The sequence below is a fragment of the Pezoporus wallicus genome, unplaced genomic scaffold (genome assembly GCF_028554395.1).
Source record: "Pezoporus wallicus isolate ANWC-B61680 ecotype Strahan unplaced genomic scaffold, APGP_CSIRO_Pwel_v1 scaffold_13239, whole genome shotgun sequence".
NCBI classification, from domain to species: domain Eukaryota; kingdom Metazoa; phylum Chordata; class Aves; order Psittaciformes; family Psittacidae; genus Pezoporus; species Pezoporus wallicus.
Genome location: NW_026642052.1, coordinates 1,591,283 through 1,603,737, shown reverse-complemented (window position 1 = coordinate 1,603,737; position 12,455 = coordinate 1,591,283). Strand labels below are relative to the sequence as shown.

At 44.3% G+C, this 12,455-nt stretch overlaps 1 protein-coding gene across 1 annotated transcript; it reads right to left on the bottom strand.

Annotated features, from left to right (window-relative positions):
* Positions 1-10,670: 10,670 nt before the first annotated feature.
* Positions 10,671-12,425, bottom strand: LOC130608655 (homeobox protein HMX1-like). The gene is made up of 2 exons (XM_057426750.1): positions 12,156-12,425; positions 10,671-11,669 (listed from the first exon to the last, which is right to left on the bottom strand). Exons 1-2 carry the CDS (start codon positions 12,352-12,354, stop codon positions 11,083-11,085), a joined length of 786 nt encoding a protein of 261 aa, XP_057282733.1. The 5' UTR covers positions 12,355-12,425; the 3' UTR covers positions 10,671-11,082.
* Between the last annotated feature and the right edge of the window lie 30 nt (positions 12,426-12,455).

Here is a 12,455-nt window from a genome sequence, read left to right as displayed (position 1 = left end):
CCCTTAATTATGAAAGGAATCTGGTTTCCTATAGCAATGTGTTGCCTTCTCAGGATCTACAAATGGGACTTAATCTGACATTTATAGATTCCAAAAAAATCTGAAACAGGCTTCAGTTTCCTTCCCACGAGTGTGACAACTTCTGTGCAGGTCAGTTTCTGTTTTCCAAGTCCTCAAGAGTTTTCATTACTTCAACTATTGATAAAAAATGCAAGTGTGTGTTACTTCTTCAACAGGGTTGCATAAGCCATGGAGAAAGGGCATGGTTTCTCTCTCTTTTCAGGGAATGTTAAAAGAAGTATGGTAAAACATGCACGCAGTTAGCAAGTTTCAGTCACACTTCGGACTTTTATTTCATGCTCCAGAGAGCAGTTGTGGAAGTCTGTCAAAGTGCACAAAGGTGGGTTATTCAGAGTTAATTCTTGCTGGTCATGTCAGACTCCATTTGTTACACTTGCACATGTAACATTGCACTCCTCAACTTTTTGCTTGTGAACTAATCCATGGAGTACTTCCAAAATATAATTAGAACCAATATTGATTTCACCATATTGTCATTTGAAATACTGCTTGAACAGTCTGTGTGGGTTGACTTGTGCAATAACATGGGGCTAGAAGGGCTGGATTTTGTGGATTCCCAGGTGCCTTCACAGTCCAAAGCATGACTTTTGGTTGGGTTGGCCCCTAACATAACAAGAAGCCAGCCTTGAACCCAAGAACCAAACACAGCTTTGAATGGTGAAATTAGTGAAAAATGCTCAAAAGGATCTGAATTTCCTCTCTAATCCTTGTTTAATCTGCTAATGGAATAATTTTACAGCACCATGAATACTATAATTTTCAAAATGTTCTTATTCCAAAGAAAACTGTCAAAAAGTGGAAAAAGAACATAAATATTCAAGCTTATTGGTCAAAAGTTTATTTCTACAGTAGATATTTGAAAATTTATTCGGTTGATCTGTAATTCTTTTTCCTCTTTTATGAAAAAAAACCTGCTTTCTTTCAAACCACAAAATTAGCACTTGTCATATTAAAAATATTGCATCTGAAAATTCTGATGATTTTACAGTATTTCCAGAATGCCCAAGAGCAAAGTATTCCAGCCAAATACTCCCTTTCCCATGATGGGTTTCAGATGAACCAGCATTTATAATTAAATAAATATTTTTCCGAAAAATTTCTTACCACATTTACAGCAAGTATTCCCGTGTGAGGGGAAATAACAAAATGAAAATAGGAACCTGGAGGTTCTCAAGGGGTCTCATCCTCACCACATCACAGATTGCCTACATAATCCTGAACAGCTTGGCTGGGTATTCCTCTCCTTTAATTCACCTCTTTTCAGTTTTCTCATCCCTGTGTCAATATTAGCTACTAAAATGCATAGCAAGGCAAGATGTATTACTTAACATCAAATTAATCACCAAAGCACCCTTACATCCTCACAGGGACACAGAATGTTTTGGTCGGAAGCTCATCCAGTTCCACCCCTCCTACCATGGGCAGGGACACCTTCCACTAGACCAAGTTGCTCAAAGCCACATCCAACTTGCCTTTGAACACTGCCAGGGGTGGGGCAGACACAGCTTCTCTGGGCAACTTGTGCCAGCTCCTCACCACCCTCATAGTGAAGAATTTTTCTTCTGAATGATTTATTGTTTACTTTCTTCTGTTCTTCAGATGCAGGGAAAACCTCAATCTTGGGCAAGTATGGAGAGAAATTTGCTGATCTGGAGTTCCTTTACATGACATTTAGTAAAGCTGTTGTAGAAAAGGGAAAAAGTGTCTTCCCTATAAATGTTACATGCAAGACCGGGAGGCACTGAGAGAAATGTGATGCTCCAAGGCAGCCTTGGCTGCAGTGATCATGAGATGGAATTAGATCTGCTGGTCAGAAGCAATAGAGGAAAGAGGACACCAGCACCAGCTCTGAAAACCTACTAGAGTGATGAACAGATTACACATTTTACCTTTGACAGCCCATTTCTTGCACAGCAGTGGTATGAGGAAATTGGCACTAATCTGAGCCCAGGCTACACCTTTCCTAGGGATTACTCAGCCCTCATGCTACATATGTTCCCTTCACATACATCTTCCCCCTTCTACCTGAAAGAATTATGCTGCTTTTCCAGTCATTCTCATCTGTTTGCAGATAACAAAGATGCACAGTCAAAATGCTCGTGTGTATGCTACATGCAGATGTAATAGAGATTATATATGTAACCATAGAAATCTTCACTGATAGATGTTTCTGGTTTACTTATCTGTATTTGGTGACACCCAGGCTCTCCCTAGCTGGACTCTGTTTTCCAGCATACACACAGTGAGAAAGCTGGAGCAGATTTCAAGTTACTTCATATTTACTCAACAGAGGATCTCCAACCACCCCACCAGCATCATTGCTTATGTGCAACACACTCTCATTTTTCAGCCTTAAGACCATAGCCAAGATGGGTCCCATTTTGCTATGCTAAATACATAATAAATTATATTTCTTCTTTACCATTTTCCCTTGGACATAATATTTAGGGCAGTGGGGTCACTGGCAAAATGCTCTTGAGAGACATGCTGCTTACTTGAAAATAAGGGTAGGAGCCATAGATCTGCTTCTGTGAGCAAAATATGTGGCGTTATCGATATACTGTGGTTAAATTGCATAGTGGAAGTAGAAGTGAGGTAGCTGTATTGGCAGACAGACAGATAGGTGAATAGGTGGGGAGATAAAAAGATTCATTCTACAAATAAAATTAAACAATATATTAAAACACTCACCCTAAACAACAGTAATTCAGAAAATTTACATTGCATTGCAGTGTATTCTGTCACTGGAACATCAAGAAAAGGGGATGTAGCAAATTTTTTTAAACTTTTACTGTACATCACCATCTTAGGTACTACTTCACTGTACTATGCATTTGGGAAGGAAACAAAACAGATCACACACAATAAATACTTCAGGAAAGGGTAAAGAAGAGCCGCATCAATGGTAGAAGGATTGGACAGGATCCCAGTTCATAAGTCTGAGGATGGAAAAGATTGCACAAGTCCTGGTGACACTATAAACCTCTTCAAAGTGGATGTTTTAAACAATGTGAAAGTGATCAAAATGAGGAATACAGCCTAAAACTACATGCCATACAGCCCAAGCTATTCATTGTTGGGCAGGAGAGAATGGCATCAGACAGAGCAGTTAAGCATTGGGAGAGAGGTAATGGAGGTAATTGAGGCACCATCACCAGAACTATTCAATAATAGATTAGATAAGTAGTAGAAATAATGTAGGGGAATATCCTGCATGAGGCAGGGAGTTGAACTAAATCACCCAAGAGGAGAATAATTGCAATTATAGATCTGTTCCATCGTCACTACAAAACGGTGGGGCCAGGTGCAAGTACTAATTTTATTAAAACCTGAACTGGAATGTACATACTTTCAAACATAGCCAAAAGCCACATATATTCTATGTAGGAATGAGACTAAACCCCATTTCACAGACATAGTGTTACTTTCAAATTTTGTCAAGTTGATACTCTATGACACCGGAAAAGGACTATAAGGTCTGATGAAGGTAAGTCCCTTCTTCATTTCATTCATACTGGGAGAGTGAACAGCTTGGCTAGCTATCCCTCTCCTTTAATTGACCTCTTTTCAGTTTTTTCATCCCTGGGTCAATATTAGCTACTAAATGCATAGTAAGGCAACATATATTATTTAACACCAAATTAGTCGCCAAATCACCCTCGCATGCTGGCAGGGACAATTAGGCCTGCTGGTCAGAAGCAATAAGTGAGAGAGAACCAGCTCTGAAACCCTGCTGGAGTGGTGAACAGGTTATACACTTTACCTTCGACAGCCTGTTTCAATATGTGAAACTGAGACTTCATTGTAGTTTTTTGCATGTTCATTAAACAGGCCTTGGCATAATCTGAGTATATAAAACAAACTGAGAATATAAACAGTATATTCCTCTGGGCCTTGTAGAAGAAAGCAAAAACAGCAGTGGAAAATTAGCACACACAGCCTGTCACAAGATGCAAGAGCTTCTCATTTTCTTTAGCTATTTCTAAGAGCCTGATGTACAACACATTTCCAGTGTGGGCTTGCCTCCACTAAATTAAACCATGGTTTTCTTACCATTTTTATTGAGAGGAGCACCCCAACTCTCCTTCAGAAAAGACCTCATCAAGAGACACTCTTTCCAATCCATTTGACTTACTTTGGTATCATAAACCCATGGGTTTGCTACATGTGTTCCTCAGCTTCCAAGCAGATCTGTGAGGGTTACAGTGATCTAACAAATTCTGACAATAGCACTTCACCAAAACATAGCTGCAGAGTGAAAAGCTGCAGGTTTAAAAGTGCATACTTTTCAGAAGTTCCCAGCGCCTCTCCCCAAATTGCTTTCACTTACAATGTTTCTTGGTGTTTGCTTACACTAATCCCTGGGCAGATTTATGGTGGAAGGTGCTTTCTGTTCATCAAGTACTGTCCTCTGTCACCATCCTAAGTAGCCCTTTCGTAATACAAAGCCAGTTAATTCAACAGAAAACATGAGAATCCATCGATCCTGGTATCTGACCCAGGGCAAAAGATTATACAATAAAGGGACAAGCAGACATATTAGGGACATTTCCTCATTGATTGAGATCAGAATCCAATGATATGGCAAAGGGGGCTGATGTCCTAACTGTACCTGCCATCTGCTATTCCTGATAGTGATGCTTATAGATTCTCTGTCTCTCTTCAGACATGCAAATGTCTGAGAGATCGAGTTTCTTTTATGGGGAGACTTCATTAAAGGTGGGATTTGTCTTTATGACTGAGTTGCTGCTCTTACTTGTTTTTAAACTATTTTGCGTTTCTAAATCAGAAATCTTCTTTTCAATAAAATGTTCTTTCAGGATAAAAATGATCTAGCAAAAAAACACCATGTAAACATTAAGAAACAGCATCTGTGAGCTCCTTAATATGAAGACATAACTATATTTTCCATGTACTTTTTCACAGATTTTATGATACAATCCATAAATTCACAATGCTGAGCATACTTCTTTTTTAACTTAACTGCTGTCTTCTCATCTATTTTGCCTGGATCTCAATTGTACAACTTTTACCACATGGTTATTAAAAGCTTGCTGACATGAGGATATATAAACTAGTGCTGTTCTCCTTATCCATTAAAAAGTCAGGTTTAGGAGTCTGGGGAAGCAGACACATATGTGAAGTAATTATCTAATAGTGGAAATTGAATGCAGATATTCAGCTACAAATCCACAAATTACAAGCTCTTCCAAAAACACATGCACATCCTACCACACAACATTTCCTACAGAGTAATTAGAGTTCTTTGCATCTATAATCTCACATTAATGACTCTCTAAGCAAATACTGAAATTACACAGTAATATACCATAACGGCTCCAGGATGGTTCACTTGTGTTGTACAAAAAGGCAGAGATAGCTTATGTCACTGCATGCATCAGAAAAGTTGTCAAACAATCCTACATGTACAAAAAGTTAGAGACTGCCACAAATAAAACCCTTAAGCATTTAGTATTTTTCAGTGCTCCATTATACACTAAAACACATACAAATATATCTGAAAATACATAAACATCTGTTCTATACTCAGCTGATAGCTAGCAATCAGTGCAAAAATCTGGCAGATTTGAGGAGAAGAGCCAGGAAAGCTGATACAGATTCAATCAAGCGCTTCATCAATTGCTAGGATGCCATCCCTACCTGAGAAGAGCCATGCTGGGTCAATAATTTAAATCCAAAAGATGACCATGAAGAAATTCCCCAGTTATTCTTTCATATAGATGTATCCTTGATGAAGGTCATACTACTGACCTCTGTAAATCTGAGTGTGAAAGTAATGAAAAAATCAAAACTGTGGGGAAAGTGTCGGTTGTTTAATAAGTTGTCATTTCTCCATGTATAATGATTCACAAACAACTGATGAAAAACCTTTGAGCAAACTTGGGGGGGTCTGCTCCAACCAGACCAGCTCAGGCATCACTATCTCAAAGGGCACATATGACTGCAGTAGACTGTGGAGAAGAAAATACAGACATGGCTTTGTACAGTGAGGTCTTTATACAAAGCTCTGCCACTGGCTTTGTCCTCAAACCCACTCATCTATTCTGGTCTGACACAACAGCCCATTGTCCTGGTAGTCTCGTATATTGGGTTGCTGACTGCAGGTATCACTCTTGATCCTCTGACCACATACCTGCTTGTAAAGCAGCTTCCATTGTCCGCTAGGTCCTAAAAGGCTCACAGCTGGGCAATTCAAAAATAATCTGTTACCTGCTGCCGTTCTTCAGCCCCCTTCAGAGCCCCCTTCAGGCATGACTGTGTCTTCCTCTCCTGCTTTGTACCTTGTAGGTTACTGCAGATTGTCTCATCTTGCAGACTTCCTTTGCTTGTATATTCTCAATTGCTTTTTGTGCAAAATAACTTGATGTTGATGACACATCTGGGAACATTGTGCTGTTTCACACTGGACATTCCTTCACATTTCATTTTTCTTGGAATGTCTGGTAATGTTTTCTGGTCTCTGATGAATTTTATGCAAAGACTAGTACCAGTGTAATGGATTTCTTGAGAGCAGAGGCAGATATGGTCATCCCGTCTGTGCACTGGTTATATTACAATCACCATTTCCCACTTCAGAACACACTGCCTTCTATAGAGTTCAATTCTTCTCTGAAAGAAAAGGCTTCCTGCTCTTAGGGGTAGAGCATTTCCTAGGTACTATGACACAGAACGGGACACAAGGTAAGTAATCTTACTACTGTACTGTTTGGTGCCTTTATTTTTGGTAATAGACGGTGTCCAGGTTTTCATTTTAAGAATTTATGTGCAAGCTGTACTTCAAAGTGACAGATGAACCTTGGCAATCACATCTCATGATGTAAAACTGTGTTCAACATCAGTGTTGAGGCAGATGTAGATGCATGGAGTAACGAGTTACATTCTTTTCCAAGGCTCTCTAGTAAATCCATACCTTATTTTTTCAATACAGTTACTATTTCAAATCATATCTAAGAGGATATTACTACTTCACAAACTTTAAAAAGAAAAATATTAAAGGACTCAATCTGTCAAATTCAGCTCTAAGTCAGACACATTGTTGTGCCTTTTCTGTGATACTGTGATGAATTCTTATCTTCCGTAAATTTGATTAATCTTGCCCAGGTTCAAAGGAGTCTCCCCTGGGAGGTAAGGCTATGACTCCTCTTCCTTTGCCTAACTGTAATGTAAATCTATGGCAGCTTCCTTGCAGCACATGAAAGATTACTGAATTCGGGGGTAACACTGCAAGCCTTCCTGTAGGAAGATGGAGCCCTACTTTTGCTCATGAGCATACAAAAGGGGTGGTAAGTTCAACCTTTTTCTAAAAAAGGGAAAGGGAAAACAAGCTACCATTTCAAACCAACCAAAGTTAAAGAAAAACTGCAAATCCAGGAGCAGGGGAGAAGAAGCAAGTGGGTTTTATGTACTCTAGATCAACCCCTGGGAGGGCCAAAGAGCTATGATGAGTAACTTTTCTCTCTCTAGTCTGTACCATACCTTCCCCTCACAGTCTAGACATGAGCCCCAGCCTGATTATGAGCAAACGTCCAAGTAGCAGGGGAGCTGACAAGAAGGGCTGGCACAGCGTCCTTGTCCTGGTCCATAAAGATGTCTTCGTACATGGTAATCAGAGAACAGCAAAGCACAACAAAACAGTAGCAAGTGTCTGGATGAGCTACCTGATCAGGAGATTCCAGAAGGAAAAGCAGTCCTAAGAGAGTTTTGCAAAACCTTCCAACAGTTAAGTGAGAAGTTAAAAGACTTATTCTCCAGCAGAAATAATTGGAAAAATCTGCCACATGCAGCAGTGTGATTGATCATCCAAATCCCAAGGAATTTTAAGTAATAGGTGAGATGAAAATCAAGTTTCAGCCATGTGGGGCTTTTAAAAGCGAGTGGCTTTTTAAAACCCTTGTACTGCACCGTTTCATGAACAATGTCTTTATGTATGTATCCAGCTGCTTTTCAAATATATTTTCCTCTTGATAAAGGTTGTGTTTGATGATGATTTTTCTTTTGGAAGACTCAGGTGCCAGGTTTTAGCCATACTTTTCTTTTTCTATTCAGTTTGTAGGCTATTGTGAGCCAGCCTGTCCTCACATACGTGCCACGCTAACAAAGGTAGGGGCTCTAACTATTCTAAAAAAAAAAACACCACAAAAAAACAACAATCTGCATCACTGCGTATGATATTTTACTAGAGCATTGCTTAAATATGGAAGCACAAAGTGTCTTCCACTCGCTGCTCGCCTAGTCTCAATATCTCTTTTCATGGTGTCAAATGCTAACAGAACATTTAAAAATCTCGGCTCCATCACTGCTTGGGGTCTGGTTTTTGTTTGGTTTTGTTGGGGTTTTTTAATTCTCAAATTGTTTGCAAGTGCTCACAGAGGGTTTTTTTGTTTAGTTTTGTTGCAGTTTGTTTTGGTTTTAAAAGTATCCCATCAATAGATTATCCAGTGCTAATCCCCTGCTGTACGGTGGCTAGTAGCCATCTCTTCTTGTAGGAAAGAGCTATTTATAACTGCAGATGCAATTGGTTTAAACTCAAAAAGAAATGTCACGAATATCCAGTGTGAGCAGCGCTGACTGGGACTCCTGGTACATCCTGAACTTGGTTATCTTCAGAGAAAGCCACCCGGCCACTGGCCGTGTTACACCCAGTACCAACAGCTTGGTTAATATTTTTGGCCAATGATCTCAACACAAGCAGTTATCTCTTTCTGGGAAAAAAAGTATTTCGGCATCTGATTAACTTTACTAGCTACCCGGCCGTTTCAGGCATTCATTATCACTAACTCCTAAGGATAGTAACTTTGCTCGGCAGCAAGTTGTGAATTCGCACTATGCACTGCATCTACGACATGCAGAAGATCTATTTCTGTTGTATTTATTATAAAATAACTCTTCCCTTTTGAGGGGAGTCGTATTTTCTTTGCCTCTGTAAGTCCAGCAACAATTCGGACCGCAAATTGATAAAACAGATGGAAGAATAAGACTGAAAATGGTTTGATGAATGCGGTGAGAAGTGGATTAATTGCCGAATAGCGACTGTTTATATAAAATATTTCATCATGTAGACGTCTGAAGCTGCGCTAATGTAGAAGGGCAGTTTCTTTAAATGAATTTTTGTTCCATGTCAAAGAACTAAAGAAAGTGACCTTAGTGTTTAGCTGCGGCATCTGATCCATTAGTACGGATTTTGAAAAAAAAACAGATTACCCTCTATCGGTATTGATTAATCTCGTGGGGTTAATCGAGTTAGGGTGTGTCGACAACAGAAATAACAACCAAAAGGAGGTTTCGTTGTAGATTATCAATCGTGAAAAAGAGGCAGACACGAACCACTACCGCTTGGACATAAGGACATCGCACTTATCTGTGTCTCCAAATGGTTTCAGCCACGGAGTAACTAGCGTATTCAGAGGATCTAACATCTTAATTAAGAATTAATCTTAATAATCATTACAAAGTCAAATTGGACAAGAAGGGTCGTTGTGTGATGCAAACCCTTAATTCGTCGACTGCACCTTCCCGGGAGCTAAAACAGGGGAAAGCTGAGCCGTGAAGTGCTCCCGGCAGCTCCCCTCCAGCGCGTCCACTTCGAGAAGCTGCCCTTGCAACAGCCCCTGTAGTATTAATTTTCCAGGGCGAGGGCACCCCGTGAGACTGCTCCTTGACGCTAACTCGAGACCAGTTATAAAGCAGGAGGAGAGGTCAAGGGAAGCTCCCACATAAGAGCAGCCGTGAGAAAACCCCACAGAGCAGCCGAAGACACTTCCCAGGGCTCGGCGGGCGCCGGATCGGCCTCGGCACCGGCTCCCGGCTGCTCGGCACCCAGAGGCGCCCGGGACCTGTCCGTCCCCGCCGGGGGGAACCGCAACGGAGTCCTCTTGCCCCTCGAACGGGGGCCGGTACACACCTTCGTTAACAGCCCTCGGAGAGACAAACTGGAGGGGAGTGGGAATAGAGAAGAAAATCCCTTCTCCTCCAGCCGAAACACCAGACAAGTTGCCCATTGTCGCACGCACGGGTTAATTTCGTAATGGCACCATTGTGTTTTTAAGCTTTATTTTTAAAATAAAAACCATCGATGGAACGAAGGAAATACCTTTCGTTTGATACTGCCCAACAGTAACAGTATGGAAAAGGCATGCGTCTCAGCTTTATGAGAAGGTTTATTTCCAACGTTTGAATATAAAGCGTGTGAACTTGGAAACCAAAGAACGACAAAAACATTTGGAGATCTATAAGGGAAAAATAATCTTTCCTATAGGATAGCAGATATAATTGTCCTACGAGATTTCGGGGTGAGGGGGGAGCACAAGAAGTATGAGACAGCTTGTCTTGCTCTGCGAAAAAAAACATCAGACGAGCCACAATTTAAGAACCAGTTAGCACAGAAAGTGTGAAAGAGAGCTTTGATATACTCTGCAGGGGAAAAAATAAATCAGAGCCACAATTTAAGAAAAGTGTTTACAATTTGATAATGTCAAAGATGGAAAGGAGTTAATCAGAGGGTTATCACAGGTGGCGAGTTCAAAGTGGTGGAACACATGGCGGCCTTCGCTTTTACAAGCTGTATTAAAAGTGATTCGGCTCACTGTACAGAGGCGGCCACGGAGCTGAGGCAGCCTCGGGGACACCGATCCCGTGGTCTGAGGCAGGGCATCAGCTCCCCCAATACAGGCACTAGATAATTCGGGAGGGAGGGAGGCAGAACACATCCCCGTTTCTTTGGTGGCTCCGTGTTAACTCCTCCGTCCTGACCAAAGAAAAAGCGCTGCAAGAACCAGGGAGGGCTGGCAGCGCCTTTTCAAGCTTTACCGACGTGCCGGCGGCCCACGAACAAGCGTGAGGGGAGCCCGGGCTGCCCCTCCGTGGGACAAGTCACGGCTGCCGCCGGCTGTGGCCAAACCGGACACCCCACCGACACGGCGAGGGCATAAATAACACCGGGACGGCCCCCATCAAGAGGAAAGTCGGGGGCCGGGAGAGAGGCTATACGTCCCCGTCCACCAGGCTGAAGTGTTTGCCGGGGTCGGGGAGGCAGAGGTAGGGGATGGCGCTGCCCGGATAAAGCAGGGGGAAAGGCAGCGGCAGCAAGCAACGGCTGAGCAAGGGGCTGTCCTTGTAAAGGGCCGGGAAGGAGAGAGCCGCCGCCGCGGCGGGGGGCGGCGGCTCCATCGGGGGCTCCGTCGGGCTCGGGCCCTCGGGCTCGGCCGACATCTGTCTCTTGAGCTTGTTGCGGCGGTTCTGGAACCAGATCTTCACCTGGGTCTCGGTGAGATGCAGCGCAGCCGCCAGCCCGGCCCGTTCCGAGCTGCTCAGGTAGCGCTTCACGTCGAAGGTGGACTCCAACTGAAAAACCTGGCTCTTGGAGAAGATGGTCCGCGTCTTCTTCCTGCCGCCCGCCGCCGGCGACCTGCCGCGCTCCCCGCCGCAGCCCGCGGCATCCCGCGGTGGCGGCTGCGGGGCCCCTCGCATCCCCTCCGTAGAGAGCGGGGAGCCCAATCCACCGCCACCCTCCACCTCCGGGCTGAGGCCGCGGTTTGTCCCCTCGTCCCCGAGCCGGCGGGGCTCGCTGCCTGCAACGGCAAAGCACAGCATCAGCTCCCGCCTCCGCCCGCACCCGCGCCCCGCATGCACGGCCCGGCTGAAAGCTGGGGAGAGGGGATGGAGCCGAAGGGTGAGGTGGGACAGGGAAGGGAGGGGGTTGCCGAGAGCTGGGTCCCGTCTCCCCCTTTAAAGGGGAGAGGAAGGCTTAGGAGCATTCAGTAAGGATCTAAAGAAATCTCTCTGCCAGCTGCATGCAAAGTCAGGGGCTCCTGGACACGGCACAAACAGCCAAGGAGGCCGGGTGCGGGTAAAACACCCTGGAAAAGTCCCTGGGAGCAGGTTGGTGCGTGTGCGTGTGCCGGTGCCATCTCCGCTTGTCCGTCCGCAGAGCCCCGGTTCCTCCTCCGGCAACTGCGTGAACGCAGAGGTTGCGTGTGTGTGAGTGCGTGTGGCTGCGTGTACGCGGTGCCAGCCCGACGTGTGAGACAGCCTGCGGCGGGATGCCGGTTCTGTACCCGAGCTGCTGGAGCCTTTACTGGAGTCTTGCTCCGCAGGCCCCTCTTCTTCCTCCTCCTCCGGCAGCGCGCAGCGCGCTCTGCCGTTCTCCCGGGCAGGGCAGCGGGGTCCGACCTGCAGAATACTGTCGATGCTGAAGGCCGGCGGAGCGGCCGGGACCGGCGGTGGGGCTGGGCGGCTGCCCCCGAGCTGCACCATGGCGTGCCGAGCCGCAGCCAAGCCGTGCCGAGCCGTGCCGCAGAACTGGCTGCGGCGGGAGGGCGGCAGCGGCAGCCGGGGAGGAGGGAAGGCTGAGGCGG